At 41.9% G+C, this 22,423-nt stretch overlaps 1 protein-coding gene across 1 annotated transcript in view; it reads right to left on the bottom strand.

The window, feature by feature from the left end:
* b4galnt4a (beta-1,4-N-acetyl-galactosaminyl transferase 4a) overlaps nt 1-22,423 on the bottom strand; it is a gene marked incomplete at its 3' end in the record, with an annotated part of 179,582 nt that overhangs the window by 81,320 nt on the left and 75,839 nt on the right. Inside the window, exon 3 of the mRNA XM_080474399.1 lies at nt 80-178. Coding sequence (XP_080330525.1) covers nt 80-178 — 99 coding nt within the window. The remainder of the gene's footprint in view (nt 1-79; nt 179-22,423) is intronic.

Below are 22,423 nucleotides of genomic sequence, written 5' to 3'. Positions count from 1 at the left end.
ATCTGGGCCAAAATACGGAGGAAGGAACTTTAAGCGACGGCGATTAAAGTCAGAGAGATAAACAAGGAAGTTGCATTACCTCCGGTTTCCACGGTAACTTCTTGTGGTTCTGATTGAGGAACCTGCGGACGTGGGCGTGGCCTCTGCCGTCGGAGCCGCCTGCGATCGGCTCGTCGTCCTGAAAGGAAGCAGAGCAACGTGATTATTCCTCCGGTTTCAAAAAGTGTCGCCGCCAAGAAAAAAACAAAACGTATATAACCTCTCAAGCGATGACGAATAAAACTCAGCCGCTCCAGGCTAAAATTATCCATCCATCCATCCATCCGTGCACGCCGGCACGGATCCATCAACGACATAATCTGACTCCTCTCCGTAAATCGCTTGATGGATGAGATGAAGTAACGTCGATACACACAACCTCCAGAAAACACATCAAAATATACAATATGATGTGAAGCAGTGCTACAGGTACACAAGTAACTTTTGGGATTAATTGCACTTGCGAGTGCCTTTAGAGCGACATACTCCAACACAATTCAATCCCTCACTTTGGGATTAAAGCCATCACCTCGACTTTTGACGAAACTATATTGAAATAATCCTCCTGAAGTACAACAAACACGAACAATTCACCCTCTGAGTTCACACGACGCCATTTCAGGTGAAAATGCAGTTTTTATGCGTTTTTGTTTCAGAAATGTTTCGTGTTTACATGGCAAACGGTGTCCGTTTACACAGAAACGACTGAAACACTGAAAATGATGTAATTTTTTTATGTTGGGCCAGTAGTGGGGGCTGTTGTTTGTTTTTGAAATGAAACACACAGAGGCAGCAGAGAATAATCAAAATTGTGTTTTCCCTCCTGTACACAAGGACTGAATCTGAGAGTTTTTTACAAAGTTGTGTTTTCCCCCCATTTCCATGGAGACAGTGTTGGAACATTTTCGAAAAGTTGCATCTCCCCCGCCCCCCATTTCCAAGGAGAAGGATTTGAAACATTGTTGAAAAGTTGCATTTTCCTCCCATTTCCATGGAGACGGTGTTGGAACATTTTCAGAAAGTTGCGTTTTCCTCACATCTCCACGGAGACGTAGTCGGAATGTTTTTGAAAAGTCGCATTTTCCCCCATTTCCGCGGAGACGGAGCTGAAAAGTTTTCAATAAGTAGTCCCCCCCCCCCCCCTCCCCCTGTCTCTATGGAGGTTTCTACGGTTGGAACGTTTTCGAAAAGTCACGTTTTCCTTCCATCTCCATGGAGACGGAGCATTTCTCGGAGGCCAAGTGTTTTCGAAAAGTTCCACCTTGGGAGCCTTTTTCAAAAAAAAAGTCGCCTTTTCTTGAAACAGCCGAGATCCGCCCTGCAGGCGTTCTCCACACTCTGATCTGGGATTGAGCCCTGCGCTGCAGCCGGAGCACCGCAGAGCTCTTCCTCTGCGGTCCGCTAAGAGGCTAATGCTCACATGTTAATGCTCACATGTTAACGCTGTGGCGTGACGGCCGGGATGGAGAGCGAGCTCTCGGCCAGACGTCAGCAGATAAAAGCCTCCCGGAGGGGGCGCCGCAGACGCAGAGCTGCTGCAGGAAAGTAGCAGAGCGTCCTTCGTTTAGCAGCGGCGGTGAGACGAGCTGGAGACGTTCCTCTGAAGCCAGGGAGGAGGTTTTTTTGTGGGAGGAGGTACAAAAGATTTAAGGTGAGGAAAAATGAATTTTTAGAGTGGAGGAGGCAAAGAGACAGCTCCGTCGAACGCCGAGCCTTTCATTACTTTTCTTTTTTCTTTTTTTTTTTTTTACTTCCAAGGGGAAGAGAGATGAAGGAGGGCAGGGGAGGTAATGATGAAGAAATGTGACAACAGGCTCCTCTACTGCCTGCCGCCGGAGGAGTGTAAACACACACACACACACACACACACACACACACACACACACACACACACACACACACACACACACACACACACACACACACAAACACAACGCAGCATTCATATTGCATCAGCTGGAGTTTCAAACAAAACTAAGAAAGCAGAAGATTAAAAAAATTCAAATAAAAAGAGTGTGTGTGACGGGACTCGGTGGTCAGTTGGGAAAAAATAAAACCGCTCAGATGAGCTGTTTGAAAAGGGGGAAAGTAGATCTCTACAGGTCGTCTCACCGTCAATATTTGTGGCCGCTTCACGGAGTTCTCTGTCTTTTTTATTCACGTGACGTCATGTTCAAAATTTGAGCTAATTAAAGCTTCTCGCTCTTCAATATTTAATCAAGACACTGTCTTTCTCCCTGACTTCCAATTTTAGGACGTTGGCACACTTGGACTCATTTTTAACTACCTCTCCTTCATTTTACATTTTGACCTATTTCTACAACGTACTAGCAGAGGATGTAGAACATATATTTATTTATTTATTTTATTAAATCATTTATAAGGCCCGCAGCTCACTCACTGTTTCATCGGCGCTTCACACCGCTTCTTTATCTCCGAGGTGTTGTTTTTCTTGTCATTCAAAGTGCTAAGCTTGGCGCTGCGATGTCTGCTGGTAAAGTTTGGACTTTGGGAACCGGCTCCGGTGACGCTGCGAGCAACAAAAAAAACCAACAAAAAAAAAAACCCCGCGAGCCAAGAGCCTTTTGTTCCTGACAAACATTCGCCTCGGAACGAGTTTAGCGACAGTCTGAACGATGACTGAAGCATCAATGGAGATAGTGAGAGAAAGTAACGTCCTCTGTCGTTGTAAATTCAGACCCTGTTGACAGAAATCCGATAATGTACTCAAAAGATGACTGTTGATACGGAAAACGGGCAAAATGCAGTAAACGAGGTAGTTTTCATGTAAGGCCAGTAGTGGGTGCTGTTGGTTGTTGTTGTAATGAAACCACACACACATGCACCTTCACTTCAGGGGTTATTGTGTATTTTGCCATAAAAGCACCGAATGTGGCGCAGATGTACCTTAATATGTAATTAACAAATTCAGATAGCGAGCCATCAGGCTGGGTAGTTTCTAAAAGGGATAGGTAAGTTCAGGATAAAGACGCATATTTATGCACAAGGTGTACAGTTTGTTGAATTTTGAATGAAAATTTTTAATCTTTGACAATAAACAGCAAGTTAAATACTTTATTAGGCGTCGGCCTGGTATCATAGCTTTTCTAATGAAGGCATCAACTTTGATGATATATTACACAATGCACCAAATTATTAAATCTTCTTAATAAACAAAAAGTAGAGCACCTGCATTTTGTAATAACTGTTCCAAAATGTAACAAGTTATTACACAAAGTGGCAGTTTATTACACAACGCGTTCAAAAATTTTATTATAAAATGTGGCAGATTATTACAAACTGCGATGTTATTACATATTGAGTTGAAAATGTATTACCATCTTATAATATTATTGTTATTGTCTTTACTGAAGAACTATTTACTACTTTGGCACGCATGACCAGTGGCAGGTTTCCTTGACGACAGAGCGTTTTCAAAAAGTTGTTTTCATTGGCTCCGAGCACCGAGGTGTAGACGGAACCCCGAAAACCACTATTTTAGAAATGATGCGTCACAAGGTTTAATGTAAAACTGCTGCCTAAGCCTGATCGAAGCCTGCGGTACTAAACGGTACGGTTCCCCCCTTGACCCGGGGTTTCCACTTCATCCTTCATAAAGCTGCGTCGCTTTTTTCCTCCTATTTTCACTTCACTCTTTGACAAGTTGCTGTCATTGCTTCCCCAGCGCGCTGCCGTTACTCCGAGCCTTCTGCAAGCTCATTATTTGAGAGTTCCTCAGACGCAGATTCTTTTTTTCTTCTTTTGGGGGGGCACGGGGCCTAGAACTGCGTTATCATGCTTTACTGATAATTACCGTTGACTTGTCGGATGGCGTTAAATATATTAAATATTGCACTGAGGCAAACCAGAGAATATCAATCACACTGATGACACTGCCTATTTATCATATGTTTACAATGCCGTTTACCTTTTTGAGTCTTACTAAAATAGACTGACAGATGATCTATTAAACGGGGCACAATCGTCTGCTGTGGGAACAAAACATCAAAGGCAGTAAAGATGAAGGACAGGAGGTATTAATTACTGCTAAACCGAAGCCCCGTTTACATGTTTACAAGTGAAAACAGCACTTTTGTTGCTCAACACAAATAAGAACAAAAAATAAAACTCAACAAAAAAATAGATTTATCGAATTTGTAGCTAAAAATGTTTTTTATTTTGCAAATTCCGAGTGCTCGGAACAACTTTTTGAAAAGGCTCACAAGATGGAACTTTAGTTCTTCTGCACATGCTCAGTAGATGGACAATGTTTTCCTCCACAGTGTCATGACTTCCAGTCCATATTCTACTAGGACTTGGTACTTTTATTTTGACAGTCACCATAATAACTCATCACTCATTACATATTTATGTGACGAGTGCAAGATGGCGGCTCGGGAGGACGCTGCGGCTCACAGCGCCACACATTTTGCACTAAACTGTAGGACAATCAGCCACTGTACTATCTTTTGTAAATACTTTTTTCTTTTCTTTAGTCTTATATATTTATGTAATAGTTTTATTCTTTTGCATTTCACTCTTGTGCGTTTCTACTCTTGTGTGTTCACTGCTGTCACAAAGGAGGCTGGTAGAATATTTTCCTGCTGCTAACACTGTTTTCAACTGTTTTATGGGCGTGACAATAAAGATTTATTCTACTCCTTTTTTCTAACAAACTGTCCACACGAATGTCCGTGTTCTCCCATTGTCATTGTTTAGAGCGTATTCCTCCGCATGTGTTTGTGTGGTATCATTACAAAAGCCACCAACAGCACCCACGAGTGGCCCAACATGAAAACTACATCATTTTCAGCATTTCTGTTTTCGAAATGTTGCGATGTAAAACCAAAACTTTTATGAAACAGAAATGCAAAAAACGATGTCTTTTATCTTGAAACATTGTCGTGTAAATGAATCCCAAGTTGATTAACCTGAGATTTTTTTTTCCGCCCGCAAGTCAACAACACCTCCGAGCAGGGAGAGTTGTTTCCCTCCAGTCCCCAGTCGAGGTGGACGACCTTGCTGATCTTAGCCCTGGGAAACAGCTGGTAGCCGTGTCCTAGAATAACAATGAGGCCAATTAGCTCACTTTATTAAACCAGGAACAAGCGCCGGGTGTGTCAAGTAGAGAGGATAAAGAAGGAGGCTGACCAGTCCCTTCATGCATTTCTACCATGAAAAAACTCTTAACATAGACGATCGGGATGCAAGAAACAGAAGAACAAAACAATATAATCCCTTTTATCTGTAAACTTCAGCAATGATAACAGTATGTTAATAAACCCGACTACGATGCTAACAGGCTTTTCCCATTTTTATGCTTTGGAGTCAACAGCAGCTCCCGACTTCAAGTCGTTCATTGTTCAAACATGGATGTGACAGATACCTGGTTGACGTTTACTGTCGCGATGATTAATCTCTGATTAATCCCCACAGAGCTGCAACGTTTCCCACTTTATATTTGCGTTTTGGCGATACTACCAATGGAACAGGAGGCGTCGTGCCGCGCATCAGACCGTTTACTGAGAAGGATTTGGACGGCGTGTCGCCGCCGACCAAAGCACACCTCATTTACGTTGACGAGACGCCACCGCCGTAACGCGAAGCCTGCCGCCCAAAGAACAACATCAAAACACCAGAGGAGGCCGAAACGAAGGGAAAAACAAAACAAGATGACAAATGATAAGCAAATGCAAAATAAGACAAATGAACAGTGACAAATACAAAATAGAGGTAAAAAAAAAAAAACACGGAGTGTTGGTAGTCTACAGCGAATGTCTTAGAGTGTGGACTCTATATGCAATACATCTACACTGCAGTTGTAAGAAATTAGAGAACAAGAAGAAGTCTTTAAGTAATAATAACATCAACACGGGGACAATAAAGAAAACTGTACAAACAGACAGATTATGCGGTCCATTTGAATTCCACTCCTCTTCGCCTGGGAGGACGATTACGGCACCTTAACACAGGCAGGTTGTGTAGAAAATGACTGAATTACCGCTACAGGGGTCCTGTGAGGATTTAAAAGCGTGTTTTTGCTTTTCCTGGTCCTTGAGAAGGAGCGCTGTGATTATTTGAAAGGCCTTCAGCGTGACACTCGCCACGGCAGCACGAGGTTTACAACCGGAGAGCTGAAGGAAACACGTGCGTAACGCATAACACACTTTGGCCGTTTTCCTTCACTCGTCTTGGGTTTCACTCGATATCTTCCCCATGAAACTATCATCGCATTTCGGGCGTCGTTTCCCACAACGGCGGTGCTCGGAATTGCTAAAAACCGACCCGACTCCGTCTCCATGGAAACGAGGGAAAACGCCACTTTTATGAAACGCTGCCATACGGCTCGTGCACAAATCAGTTGACAACACACACAAACACACAGCACCAACTAATATCCCTACAAACAACATCGTTTGTATGACATCATTTTTAAAGACGAAACTAAAAATGCAAAAACGATGTGTTTTCACTTGAAACACCGTTGTGTGAACAGGGTACTGGTTCTGGGTCCAGTTGCAGCCCGGTAAAATAGTTCCAATCATAACCTTGAACTTTGAACTTTAAGGTTTTTCTTTGTTATTGTGCAGAGTTTCTATGTATATGATGAAAATGTATATATTTGATTAAAAATAAGACGAAAATGTACATATTTCTATTACAAAATCAAACAATTATGACCAAAAAATGACTTCAATCTCAACATTAAACATATTTTAATGAAACCTTGTGGTGCAAATTACAGCAAAATATCCCAAAAAAGGTTTCCTATAGCTGTTGCATCATGAGTGTTTTTACAAATTCACCTTGACAGCGTGGCTTTGAGGCTTTTGATTGCAAAATATCTCCGCTTGGGTCTCAGTGTTGTGTTCCGAGATTTATTCATTTTTTAAATCCATTTTTCCTTTGAAATCTGTCCAATTTGTTTGGTGGTTTGGCGGCCCTATTATTTAGAGTAATATTAGGCGACTTAAGTTTTTTTTTATGACAGTATAAAACTTAATTGATGTAATTTTTATAGTAATAAGCCTAATGAAGTATTAAACTTTCTGTTTATTGTCAAAGATTAAAAATGATAGTTCAAAATTCAACAAACTGTAAATCTTGTGCATAAATATGCGTCTTTATCCTGAACTTATCCATCAAAATAATCGAAGGTTGTCAATGAGCTTTGCCAATCATTTTGCATAACCTCCTATTATTCTTTTATATCAACTATCCGTTTTAGAAACTACCCAGCTGTTCTATAGTTCTGAAAATAGATCAATTACCCTGTCGGCCATTTTGGAAAATGGCCGCCATGGCTGCACCTGATCAAATTTGAAGTGGCTCGCTATCTGAACTTGCTAATTACATATCAACGCCACATTTGGTGCGTTTATGGCAAAATGCACAATAACCCCTGAAGTGAGCGAAGGTGAGACACGAAGCAGGACGTACCTTTGATACACACACACACACACACACACACACACACACACACACACACACACACACACACACACACACACACACACACACACACACACACACACAAATGTAGATTTCCCATGTGCGTTAATTGCTCTTCACAAGAACAGATTGGTGCGACGTCTCACATTCGCTGCTGTAATCGTGATATTTAAAGCAGTAAATAAATCATCACCGACAGAGATGTGGCTGCCTTCAATCAAATCCACTGTGTTTACTCCACAGGTACTTCAAGCAATTTGTCCCTGCGAGGCACTTAATTTTCTTATCATCTGCGATCATTCCGTAATGTTTGTTTTAAAGTTGCAGAGCTGCTCGATGAACGCCAGACACCTTTGATTGACTGTATTTCTGTTAGTGGCACACCAGCAAGCACCGCTGGAATCTGAAATGTAATTTTTGCCCACGTACTGCCAGATGTTGGTTATTACACAGCCGCTCCAGGCTCTACTTAATGAATTGGATCGTCTTGGGAGCCTCCTCAGTGATCTTAGATCAGTACTCCTGAGCGCTAAGAGCTTGAATAAATCTGCACCCTGATCTCACAATCAGCTGTTTGCGTCCCTTTCAGTAAAAAAAAAAAGAAAAAGAAAGAAAGCGGCTTTGGGAACTCCAATACTTCTACAACCAAATCCCCGCTCCCTTTAACAAAGCGACTGGCACCGCCGAATAGAAATCAGCACCAAACACACTCGGATAAACTATTGCAGAACAAATCCAAAAGAAGGAACGAGTGCAACTATTTCTGTCTCGCCGCTTGCATTATTCATGGGAGAAAATTACACGCCGGTCAATGGAACAACAGTTGAAGGGCTGAGCGAGAAAGAGAGGGGGAAAAATGGAACATAAATAAAGGACGGCTGCAGTCGATAATAGGAGTGATAGAGTCAGGAGCTCCAATTCATTGGCTGGAAGATTAATGGTGTAGAGATGAGTACAGCCGGGAGACAATGAGACACACAGGAGGAGGAGGAGGAGGAGGAGGAGGAGGAGGAGGAGGAGGAGGAGGAGGATGGACGGATGGTTGGAAGAAAAACTGCAGACAGCCGAAAGAGGGAACGAAGGAGACGAGCTATTGTTATTCTGCACGGGTCCTGACAGAACGGTGATTATCCACCGTGAGGACGATGATCATGTTTGGGTGTGCATGAATTAGTGGCAGAGCCTTGAAGACATATATGTGTCCATGTTTCCATACGCACTTTTTTGGGTGAATACGGATCAATATAGAAGAAGAGGGAACTGATGAGATAAACACACGGCAGCGGATTACTGCTGAGAGAGAATCTGTCCCATCCTGATGTAAGTTTGCAGATTCAAACCTTCTGACATACGAAAAAGACTAGAGAGGTTTTGTTGTTTTTTTAAGACGCAGATTTTCAACTTAAATAATCTTGATGTTTCCGTTTTTACGTTTTTGGAAGGTTGCAGGTTTGATTCCCATCTCAACCCGTCCACATGCCGAAGTGTCCTTGAGCAAGACACTGGACCCCACATCATGGACTTCCCCACGCTAACACCTGTTACTTATCAAATAGTAAATGGGCTTTTTTAATCTCTGACGCTGTGTTTTTCTGAGTTCTTATGTAGTAGTATGATGCTTCCAATAATGCCAACTTCTTTTTTTATTACTTTGCTTTTAAGGAAGATTTTTTTTATTTTTTTTGTAACGTAAAAAGTGCGGTCCATTTCTTTTATTCAGGTTCAATGAGAAGCCATACCAATCAGAAAGCAGGAGCCTTACCTCGTACGAGAACACCCCCCCCCCCCCCGGAAAAATCTCGTAAATAGGAAGTCAGCATGCACACTTTTCCTTGCATTTACAATCCTACTTCATTTCACGACTGCAAGCATGAATGAACTGGATCTCTTTTCCACCATATTGTATTCGGGATAGTATATGCTTTTTTTAATGTTAAATTGTTTAGTTTTTTGTCTGTATTAATTTTACACATCAGCACCAACTTGTATTAGAACTGCATCCTGCTTAGAGATATTGAGGATCTTTAGCTGTTGAAAAAAACTAAAAGAAAGAAAAAAAGACCTTGAACCTCCATATTGGATTGACGGGGTCTTGAATGGCCGCAGCCTCCATTGGTGTGTGAATGTGTGTGTGAATGGATGAATGTGATTCACGATGTGACGCGCTCACGCAGTTAAAAAGGTGCTCCCGATGAGTCGAGTCCATTTTACCGGTTTACCATCTAGTTAATATCAGTAAAATTGTCTATGTCAACTGACAATTTCTTCAGCTTCTATCTATTTCAGGCTCCGTTTGCACACGAACATGTCAAGTGAAAACGCATCGTTTCTGCGCGTCTTTAAAAGGATGTCCGTTTCCACGTAAACGGCACAGATTTATAAAAATGAAGTTTTCACGTAGAGCAGCTGGAATACGAGACAAACGGACATTCCAATGAGAACGGCGCAATGCAGTAATAGCGTTATCAGAAAAGTTGTGTTTCACCCGTTTCCATGGAGACGGGGTTGGGGTGTTTCCAAAAAGTTGCAATTTCAGTGTCTCCAACCATCGTTGTGTGTTATTTTCTTTTCTTTTTTTTAAGTTTCTATTACTACACAACCAAGTTTGAGAGTAGTAACTTCTCTTTCTGATTACAAGGGATTGTGTGCTTATATTATTATCTAAGTTTGATCCTTTGGCTGAACGTACAAAAACCAAAAAGATGTTTTGTATGAGAAAAATGTTGGTGTGAAAGATTGTCTCACATTTAAGCTGCAGTACAACATTTATTTGTGAAACTACTGTTTAGAGCTCATGACACATTTCTATTGGAGATTCGTTCAAATTTCACATAAAATCACGGGAAACAAAAATGTATGAGTGGCTGTAAGAATCCTGGTTCCACTAAAGCAAGTCCAATATCTTTAGAGAACTGTTACAAGAAGGGGTTTTACATTTCCGTTATGTGGTAGAGAGAAAGAACACCAACTTTAAGCCCTTTTATGCAGCAGAAAGCTTACAAGGTTTGCGCTGCAATTAAAAAGTGCTTCCACTAAAGCCTCAGGAAAACGCCGTGGAAAGACAATTAGTGCTTTTAATCATTAAAAATTCAACATAGCTTGATTAAGATACACGTCACATTGGTTGAAGAGGTCCAATCATTAGAAATAAAGAAGAGACGTAGAGCAAAGAGAAAAGATCCAGCATCTGAATCCCATTTTCCAGAAGGATGTGGTCTGGAGGAAAAGCAGATATGAGCCCATATTAGGTCTGACATTCTCACCCGGGCTGATTACCACTGACGGGGTGTGACACGGGGCAGCCGGCAAACAGAATAAGCAAACAGTGAACCGCCAAATCATCCCTGACCTGTTAGCGCTCAATCCCGCCGAACAAACACCGTCTCCTCCGCACGGAAACCCAAACGGTCCCATCAGACACAAACCAACATTGTAATGGTCACGGAAAACGAAGAGTTTTCACAACCTTTCTCCCTCCAAGACAAACATCCAACCCGTCAATCTTATTTGCTCACTTTAGAAGCGTTGGGGTTGCAGGGAGATGAGCCGATCCCGTCTGACTCGGGGGGGGATTGAGGTTGTTTACTCAGGACACTCAATCCCATACTGTGGTGAAGGTAGAGTCGCCCGTTAACCAAACATGAAGTCAGATTGCTGGAGAAACTTGGGATGGGTAAGGGTAGGTTCTTCAGAAAAAGAATTTCTTTCTTTCTCTGGCAAGGACTGAAGAAAGGTTCCTCAGGACTTTCTTCATACAAACTAGGAACCTTACATGAGTTGATTTTGAAACACCCAGACAGTGATAACTAACGGAGCACTTTGTCCCGCAACACCGCTCAGCCCGGAGCGAGGAGCGTCGAGGAGCCACACCGTGGGAGAGGAGCGAACAAAGCAGCGAGGACACGAGCGGGGAGACGAGAGGAACTCATGAAAGCAGCCGTGGCTGCCGTGCCTTTGAATTGTGGACATATTGGAGTCTTTCCCGGAGCTTCATTGGAGAATCCAATTAGGATTCAGTAACCCAGGCGAGGCACACCGAATACAGAGACGATGGTTCAGTTACTGTGATTCGTCTTCTGTCGCTGCTGTTTGTGTATGAACTTCTGTTTTATTTGTCCCAAATTGTGGCTTAAATTAAATACTTGTCAAAGTCCCAGGTCCCGCTGGTATTACCTGCTTTCCTTATGGGGGCGTGTGATCGGTGCAGAATCGCTCTGACAATGATTGAACAGGCCAATTTCCTCAGTATATAGAAATGGAAGCATGCAGAAAGTGTTTTTTCTCCTCTCTATTCCTTCGTCTGTTCATACCTGCACTGAGACTGAGCAGCTGGTCGGACTATGAATACTGCATAATGCCTTGCTATTTCTAAATACAGAAGCAGTGACAGATATAGTATCTTAAAGAATACCAGGAAGTCTGAAGGGGGATATGTATCCACCGCCAATCTACCAAGGAGAAACGTACTTCCCTTATATGATACGACCTGGCTTCTTGGAACTTTTACAGATCAATATTCTAGATCATTACATTTTGGTTGAATCTTTATTTGTGTGACGGTAAGTGAATAAAACAGAGATGGAGAACCTCATCTGTTCTTAGGGGGCCGTGCAGAGGTTAGCGATAAAATCAATACCGACATCTTATTATTGATCCTGACCGAACGAACAAAGTAACTCTGTCGGGTCTGATCCGGATACCATCCATTGATCCGCTGCTTTATTGAACCCGGTGATTACAGGGTTCATACTGGACAGGTTATCAGTCCATCACAGGGCCAAACACAGAGCCAGAGACAGTCACACACACACACACACACGCACGCACGCACACACACACACACGCACGCACGCACGCACGCACGCACGCACGCACGCACGCACGCACGCACGCGCACGCGCACGCGCACGCGCACGCGCACGCGCACGCACACGCACACGCACACACACACACACACACACACACACACACACACACACACAGACACTCACACACATCAATCCGATACCAAGTAAATACAGGACCAGTATCGCCGATACCAATCTGATAACGATACCTTATAATATTCAAGGTTAATGTATCATCAAAGTACTAAATCTGGATGAATTTTCATGACATTAAGTGTTTTTATGATTTTTTTCCTTCGGTTTATCAATAAGTTGAACCTAGCACAAACATTTGGAAAAATTTATAGATAAACAAATATTTAATCAAATCACAAAAAATGTGTTCTGATAAATTTCCCCCATACATTGTATTGTCTGGATTAAATTTTTTTTTAAATAAACAAAGTGTACAAAATCACCGCAGAACAAATTAGAACAAAATAAGTAATAACACAGTCATTTTACACACACCTGCAGGAGAACATCGGAGTAGCGGGGCAACAAAAACTACACTTCTTAAAACCAAAACATCCACGACTCCACTTTCCCCAATGCACTTGTCAGTTAAAGTGACATGCTCAAGATGTAATGCAGGAGAAAACGGGAGAGACACTAAAATTAAGTATCGATCTTATTGCACTGGTATCGTTAGATATCGATACCAACATATCGATATTACCGATATTTGTATCATAAGTGCCCGCCGCTATTCGACACTCCTGCACTGAGAGCTGTAGCTTGTAGACAGACGATGGTTACAAGTACATTTGTGGAAAAACAAACTGCAGCCGTTTCACTCAGGAATCCCAGGAAATCGCGGCTGTAGCCGGAGTGATTGGTTCTACCTACTCAAGGCCAGAACAGTTAACGAAACGCTGACCGTGACGGCGCTGCGGCCGCGCCGTCCGTCTGCAGCACAGTGGGGAAAGTGCACGGTGCGGAGCTGCACTTTCAGCCGTCGTCAGTCGAATATCACGGCGCGAGGCGTTATCTCTCCTGCACAGAGCCAGAAGCTAACCAGCCATTTCCCCGAGTCCAGAAAGAAAAAATCCCTCCGATGCATAAAAAAAAAAATCAAGAGCAGCTTTGACTGCACTTTTTGAAAGGAATGGGGGAGAAAAAAAGAAAGAAAAAATGTGAAAAGTGTAAGCAACACAGAAGCATAATTACACAAATCTGTGTATCGAGGACGCCAGCAGACAAACACGTCTACAACTCAAAGCTCAGAAGACAGACTTGCGGTGTAAATGTGTGTTTGTGATATGGAGGCTCCATTTCTGCAGCCGACATTTCTGCTGACCAGCACTCCCTGACTCGCTGTCCTCTTTTAGTACTCTCTCCCCTCCATCCCTTTTTTCTTTGGGCAATTTTCCAGCTCTTTTCTGCCTGATCCCCTCCTGCAGAGAAATACTTTTAATGTGATTGAACCTTTTCCCCCACGTCTCGAAAAGATAAAAAAAAAAAAAGAAAGCTTAATACTAAAACCCAGCCCATCCCCGAATGGATGTATTAAGGAGCCCTAATTACATAAGCTGGCACTCCATGTTCAAGACTCCTTAAAGTCCCGGTTCAGCTCAAAACCCAGGAGGAATAATGGGATCCAGCTAAGTACCGATCCATCAGAAAGACAAACACAAAGAATAAAAGCATGAAAAGAAGACTCCTTCCGTTTATATGAGTTTGTTTTATTGGGGCCCGCGCAACGTAGCGTCGTAGGCACTGAAAACGCAACTTTCTGAAAACCACTCCCAAGGTGGAACTTTTCATAAACACTCAGCGGAAACGAGAAAAAACGCAACTTTTCTGAAGTGGCGCTCCTGGTCATGAAGGCGTAGCGTACTTGTTCCACAGTTCTGTAATAAATAGCTCTTCTGCACATGCTCAGTAGATGGACAGAGTGCCATGACTTCCAGTCCATATACTTTTATTTTGACAGTCACCGTAATAACAATCCAACTTGGTCGTCTGTTCACGAGATTCACATTGTTAATGTTTATAGTGAATTGTTCTCTGCTGCGTGTGTGTGTGTGTGTGATTTCATTACACAAACAAACAACAGCACCTACTAGTGGCCCAACATGAAATCTACGTTGTTTTCAGCGTTTCTGAAGTTTACGTGTAAATGATGCATTTTTACTTGAAATGTCGTCACGTAAACGGAACCGGGAAACACAACGGGAAATACTGGTGTCATTTGAATTGTGAAGTCAAACACAGCGTTTTATTTCAGAGAAAAACGGGCAGAAGTAGGAAATACGTTCGTCTCACAAACAGCGACGACTCCACAGATTCTGACGTTCGTGTGGCGAAAAACCCGGAGGCTCCTGAAACAAGACGGGAGAAACTCTCAGTTTAATAAACTGTGTCAGACTGATGTCTCCTGAGCTCCACAGCACACTCCGTCAAACACACGCCCGTTGGAAGCCTCCACCTGTTCTGGTCAAGCCTCCATGTTTTCCCACTCACTTGCCTCAATTACTCCACGTCGCATTGCTCACATCCCTCATCCCCCCGTTCCTCACCAACACTACAGCAAAGACCAGAAAAAAAAAAGTAATTAAAACTGCCCCCGCTGCTTTGTGCTTAATGTCCCTGTCAGCCCGCCGCCGCCGCCGCCTCGGAGCCACTTGGCAGCGCTGCGCTGCCTCCTGCACACGGCCGAAGCCAGGCCGCATTAATGCAAGTTTAATTCATGAGCTCTCACAGATTCTATATCAACAGGTAAATGGTTTTTTACAGCAGTCCAGAGATGCCAAACGGACTCATTGTTCACTTAATCACAAGTCCAGACACCTAAAGGAGAGAGAAAGTAAAAAAAATTTATAAAAAAAATACCAATGCAGCTCGTTTACTGGAGCATTAAGTAAGTTTAAATAGTGATATTCTGAAATGTATTCGAGTGCTGCAGCAGAGGGTCAAACATAGGGCCTGTGGTCCCACTTATTTGTACTTTACTGAAGACTTTTTGCTGTTATTTCCTACATTGAAACTCCCATTTCTGTGTTTTTCACTTCTTACACTTTAGAAATTGGCTCATCACAGAATTAGAGTGAAAGGATCAAAGACGCTTATTAGTGATTAAGTACGATCAATAATGGTTGGATGCTGAGACTTTCTGACTCTGAACTGCTCATATGTCTGAAAGTGTTTGTGCAACTTTCTGAATGACGCAGCACAGAAGATGATGGCGGGTGGTTGGACAATATCGAATGCTAATTATCACACCACTGAAATCCTCATTGAAAAAGCTTTATTCTGAAAAGTTCATCTTAGCACCTGTGCCGTATTTTGACAAACCTCATTTTGACATTTTTATGACTCTGCCTGGAGCCCCTCTGACACGTCCTCTATTTTAGCTCCCACGCAACAAACTCACAACCAACTGGGTGGACTCGACGGCGTCTGCACACGTTAGTGGAGACGGATCGCGGCGAGAAGAAGAACAATGAATCTTCATCATAGACTGTGTCTCTTACTTTCTCGTCTGGCACACACCCACAATCCCGAGCGCCTCATTTGTCTTCGGGCTGAGTTCGTACGTCTCAACCCCCACCCACATTCTCCATTCATTCATCTATCCATGCATCCATCCATCCATCCGTCCATCCGTCCATCCGTCCAACAATCCTTCTCATTCAATCTCTGGACACCTGCAGGGAGGCGGGAAGGTAATCTACAGCTCATTCTGGGACTCAGCATCCGCCGTCAGTATGAAGCAGGCGCGCAGGCTTTAATTTCAACCAGCAACAAGCGGATCAGAGACGACACGCACGGCGGGAATGTATAGCGCCACCTGCAGCACTTTATGAAGAGATGTCCCACACGCTATATGAGCCCCAGGCCACACGGGGAGGAGGAGGGATTGTTCTTTGATTATACCCCAAGATGAATAATTTATTGTCTGTACGCGGCTCGGTCCCTGTCCTGAGTTGGTTCTTGAAACATTAAAATGATTGTGTCTCAAACTTTATATGAAATTACAGCAAAGTTGTTCTGCACATGCTCAGTAGACGTTTCCTCCGTCGTGTGATCTTAATGTTTATATTGTATTGTTCTCTGTGTGCCTGTGGTTTCATTACAGAAACAAACAACAGTGCCCACTAGTGGCCCAACATGAAAACTACCGCCCGACCGATTAATCATTTGGCTGATTTAATCAACCGATTATAGTCGGACAAAACCTGTCCGATTGGCACAGATGTTTACATTTTTTTTTTCAATTATAAAATGCAGGAAATTGGCTTTTATGTGACGTTCTTGTGTTTTGATTGATTGATGGATTGATTGATCTTTACTTTTTTCAATAAAAAAGAAAAGAAAACCATATAAATAAATGAAATAATGTAGAAAAGATAGTTTATCATACATGCTAATCTATATTTACGTGATCGTAAAGGAGCAGGAGCAACTCAAGTGTTACGGATCCAGTAGGGGGCGCTCCGACTCCTCTCATGTCGCAAAAACAACCGAGTGAAACAACCCGACGGCTCATTTACTGAACCGAGCGATTCTAAAACACAAACCCAAGGCGTTCTCACTAAGATTGGGAGAAGTGTCAGTTTTAAGCAGAAGTTGTTTGGATGTAGAGGAGGATTTGTTTTTCGGTAAAGAACAGCAACGTGGGATTTGTCTTTAATAAGAAGCACGTTTAAGTGATTTTCAAATATGAGCCAAGCCAGAAACATGAATACTTGTAGCTTCACTCCATGTCAGGGGACGTTTTTTAGACGACACTCCACATGTGGCATATTTCCGTTGAACGCAATGCCTTTAGTTTAATTCATTCTTTCAGTCTCACTCTGGACGTCTGTCTCATCAGCTCTTCTCTCGCGACCGCAGGTCCATCACATATTCGGGACCAGGTTCTCCTCTTTTTCAAAGCCGTGTCGAATAAATCTTTCTCCCCCACCGAGGTAGAGCCGTGCGTTCCCATATAACGGCTCATTTAACATGTATATTACACAGCCGTCCCTTTACGGCCTGGAAATGAAACAGAAATTCTAACTGATTTTCTGGAGCAAAATCACAGTTTTTTTCCACATGAAGGAGCAGATGTATTCAGTATTTTTCAGTTTTCCCACCGTACATTTCACACCATTGGCACATAAAATTATTAAATCAAAGAACACTTCAGGATGTCTCCTTTGGTTTTTCTGCAACCAGCGCAAGGCTCTGAACGCATGTGATGTAGGTTTTAATAGATCCTAACAGTCTGTTTGACTTTATACATTTAATCACTTTTATTCTGCAAAGAAAACATAAACTCATACAAAATGACTTTATGCTGAGATTAGAGTCACTTTTTGGTACTAATTGCTGAATAATTTGCAAAAAGCAATGACTTTTTCAAAACTTATACTCAACGCTGCCACAAAGAAAAACTTCAAGGTTTATATTCAATCGTTATTCTGGAAGTATTTTACCGGTCCGGCCCAATCAGGATGAAAATGGACTGGATGTGGCCCCGAGTGTCAACCCATTTTTAAATTATGTTTGAAGTGAAAACTTTTTTGAGTTTTCGTTTCAGGAAAGTGTCGCGTTTACACTAAAACGTTCCAAAAACGATGTAGTTTTCATGCTGGGCCACTAGTGGGTGCTGGTGGTTGTTGTTGTAATGAAATGACACTCACATGCAGCAGAGAACAAAACGCTATAAACATCAACAACAGGAGAACACGGACGTTCTAGTGGACAGACGACCAAGTTGGATTGTTATTACGGTGACTTTCAAAATAAAAGTACCAAGTCCCAGGAGAAAATGGAGTCATGACACTGTGGTGGAAACACTGTTCTTATTGTCCGGCTACTGAGCATGAGCAGAACGACTGTTTACTGGCTCTCAGTATGAAAAGATGGTTTATTGCAAAAAAAGAGAACCAGAATTACATTTCTCAGAGCAGCTACTTAAGTGGAGTGCAGATGACAGCAGAGTAGAAAAATAAAAAGAAGTGCAAAACAGATGTGAGATGACGCAGACGTGTCAGACTCTGCAGGCCGCGGCTGTGTTCGGAACATTTAGACAATCGTCAACCATCTGGTGGAAACGTGGAGATAAAGTTATGCAAAGGGAAATTTATATCAAAGACACATAAAGTCATTTGAAGTCGTCTTCTTCTTCTTCTTCTTCTTCTTCTTCTTCTTCTTCTTCTTCTTCTTCTTCTATGCTCTCTGTCTTCCGTCCCTTAAACACGAAGCCGATTAAAGATTCCGTCTGTGATATTGGCTAATTAATGTTTGGTGTGAGCTGCACTTGTTTGTTTTCGCAGTTGGTTTACGAGTTAGTGAGACTTGATCCGGGACAGACAGACCACAGAGAGAGAGAGAGAGAGAGAGAGAGAGAGAGAGAGAGAGAGAGAGAGAGAGAGAGAGAGAGAGAGAGAGAGAGAGAGAGAGAGAGAAAAACAGAAATAGAAAGAACAACAGAAAGTGGTTGATTTCATAACGTGATAGAATTGCGCCTTTGCTTAATCATGAATTATCTTCTATTAGGTGCAAAAAATAACAGCCTTTCTCACATATTGATTAAGAAATGGAAGCATTGAGCAGAAAACAAGACTCAAAGTGTGAATTGCTGATCAGTTAGTAAAGGAGTTCGTAGAGCCACGTTATGTAATAACCGTGTAATAATGTAATACATTTTAGCTCAATGTGTAATAATGCTGCATTTTGTAATAAAATTCTTGAAACGCATTATGTAAGAAACTTTGTTGCATTTTGTAATAACCTCTTACAAATTGCAAGTTATTACAAAATGCAGATGTGTAGAGCAGCATTATGTTATAATACTGCAATATGTAATAATGTCATACATTTTTAACAAATTATGTAATAACACTGCATTTTGCAATAATCTGCTGCATTGTTTTTATAAACATTGCATTTTGTATTAACTTGTTACATATTGCAACAGTTATTACAAAATGCAGGTGCTCTACTTTTGTTTTATGAAAATGTAATAACATTAAGCTTTCCAGCTTAATTAGGATTTATTAAAAAGGTTGTTTTTTTTAATTGTGTGACGTTTTATTGCTCAGGCCTAAATCAAAAGTAACTGATTTTATTATAATGGAGAATTTGTTCGCAAGCTAGAAACAAAAGCTACACTAATTAATTATTACTGACAAAAGAAATTATGCACTGAAATTTTGCAAGACATAAACGCTGTTTCATCTGCATTATTTTACGTATCTATTATAGATGATACAAAGCATAAAAATACAAAAACAAACATTTATTACATGATTACATAATGCTGCTCTACACACCTGCATTTAATAAAAACTGTTGCAATATGTAACAAGTTTTTTTCAAAATGCGGCAACATTTATAACATAATGCGGTGTTATAACATATTGAGTTGAAAATGTATTACATTATTACATATTGAACCATTATTACATAATGTGGCTCGAATGTGCCTTTTTTTTTCAAATAAATAGTTCTGACATGAAAGACAATAAACTAGCATCAGCCTCAAAGCCACACTGTCAGGGTGAGTTTGTAAAAACACCCATAATGCAACAGCTATAAGAGAACTTTTATGGACATTTGACTGTATGTTGCACCAGAAGGTTTCAATAAAATTGACTGTTTGTTGAGATTGTGGTCGTTTTCTATTGCAATTGTTTGGTTTTGTGAAAAACAAAAGACATTTTTCATCAAGTATACTCTGCACTATGACAACAAAACGGCTTAAATCTAAAGGTTATTATGGCACTATTTCACCCACTCAAGATGAAATTCGGCTGCATGTTGCCCCTTAAACTAAAATGCGTTGTTCACCTTTGACTTAGCTAAACAGATATTTCCTTCTTTCCCCGTTGGGAGAGAGGCAATCTGCTTTTTCAATTTTAAACAAAGAAACACCGTCGCAAACTACACCATTGATTCACCGGTTGCAATTAACATAGTGTTGCTCCTGTCTGGTCGGGCGCAAATTGAAAAAGCCAATAAAAATCGGTTTTCTCGCTCGCCGGCTTCCATCTCACAAGAATCTGAAACAGCCACTCCGGATCCATTTGTGCCTCCCGGCATGCGGCCTGCAAACATCTACTGGATCAAGGGAGAAAAATCCAGGCGGCCGCTTGTTTAATGACAGAATAAATCCAGGAGGGCGTTCAAAGGAATTGATATCCTGACAATAACAACAGAGACAAACGTCTGCTACTGTAGCTTGATTAATCCAGGAGTTGCAGGGCCTGTTAAGGCCATTACCCCAGGACAAGGAGAATGATCACCATCTATCCAGCCTCTCTGCGGTGTCAGGGTCAGTGTTTAATCTTAATGCAAGGTATCATAGCAGCGCGTAAAGTGCAAGGCGTTATCTGATGAATGTGGCGTGATGGGGAAATGCTTGTAAATGAGCCCTGATCGTTTACCACTCAGCAAAGGCTCTTTAAAGGTCAAACTCAAGCTGTGTTTTCTCTGGTAATCACAGCGGCATGGCCTGTAACTACCAGGCAAGTCAAATGGGCTATATTTTATATATATATATATATACGTTACACACCCGAGCTTTATAATGTCACTGTTGCTCGAACGACGTACAGTGAAATTTTACGGAGAGCGTTAACAGTTTACCGACCTACAGGACCGAAGATAATGGCGAGAGGAAGTTGTGAGAACATTAGCGGAGTAAAGAAGCAGCCCACCCTCTCGGCCGCCGCAGGGTCTTTTACATTTTGTCCTCTCATGTCTGCAGTCAGGGGGAAGCATTCAGAGGGAAGGGAGAGTGGGCAGCAGCCGCCTCAATATTTATAATTACAGACAACATTTGTTCAGAGGATTTCGCTTTTAGTTAAAAGAAAACATTTCCTTTCAGGAAACTGCACAGAATAGCAATGAATGAGGAATTGTAATTGTGTTCCACTTAAGGCAGTTGTTTTCTGTAATAAATAAGTTTATACCATAATAATGTATTTAATAACGGTTAGCTCATAGTTTAGAAGTGTTTTGCATAAGTTTTTCATGATTATTTGTGATTTTTGGTTAAAAGATATGGCTATTAATACTGCTTCCGGTTTCAGCACGTCACTTCCGGTTTCACCGCGCCACTTCCGGTTTTTCATGTTTCGCAGCCTGACAACTTTTCATCCATCCATCTTCCAGACCACTTAATCTGAGACACAACAACAGTCAAAAGCACAGGCAGATCATGCAAACATAGAAGAAGACCCCGTGATGTCTTTATGGAAAACACTGTGCCTCCCTTAAGTAAATCAGTGACAACAGACGACATTAATGTTAAATACAGTATTCAAGGACTCCATGAATAGAAAGATATTCTGCATTAATACAGTTGCTACATTATATATAACTTGTTATTTACACATATTTCTGAGCTCCATCCAATGAAAAGGCTGAAGACTTCCCAAGGTCAAAACGAAAAAACTCGCCAGTTATTTGTTCATGATCACTTAAAGCAGCGTACAACAACACAGTGGAGATTTATTTGTGAGTAATCAAATATCATTAAATATGATTACGGAGTTGTTGTTGGCGAATACGGCACTGAACCTACTTAACTCTACATCACAGCAGCGCCGTTTGTGAACTGCTCATAAATTCTAAACAAGGGCAGTAAACGTAAGTGCTGGACTTTGTAAACACACGCAGCTTTAATATCCCGTTTATGATGACGAGGATGTGAAGAGCAGCGGAGGCGAAGACGGGATGAGACCAGAGTGTGTGACGGCGAGAGAGAGAGAGAGAGAGAGAGAGAGAGAGAGAGAGAGAGAGAGAGAGAGAGAGAGAGAGAGAGGAACGATGAAAGAACGACACACAAAGAGAAGCGGAGTGACAATCTGAGCAGGAACACGGCGACTGCCTGTCAAATCTGTGGGTAAACCCGATCAAGACCCTTCGATCGGCCGCCTCTCGTATCTGCACTCAGGTTAACCTGCACGCTCGTCACGTGTGGCGTTGTCTGTAGCGCCGCGCTCGGCGGCGTCTCGAAGAGCGCCTCCATCATGTGCTGGTTAATGTTCTGAGCTTTAGATGAAAGAAAAGAAATAAGATGGTACCTGGAAAACTCCTCAGGGAGCAAA

This window comes from Lipophrys pholis (genome assembly GCF_963383615.2).
Source record: "Lipophrys pholis genome assembly, chromosome: 11".
In the NCBI taxonomy this organism is placed as follows: domain Eukaryota; kingdom Metazoa; phylum Chordata; class Actinopteri; order Blenniiformes; family Blenniidae; genus Lipophrys; species Lipophrys pholis.
The sequence above is the reverse complement of the archived record's forward strand: the minus strand, read 5'-3'. Positions and strand labels throughout refer to the sequence as shown.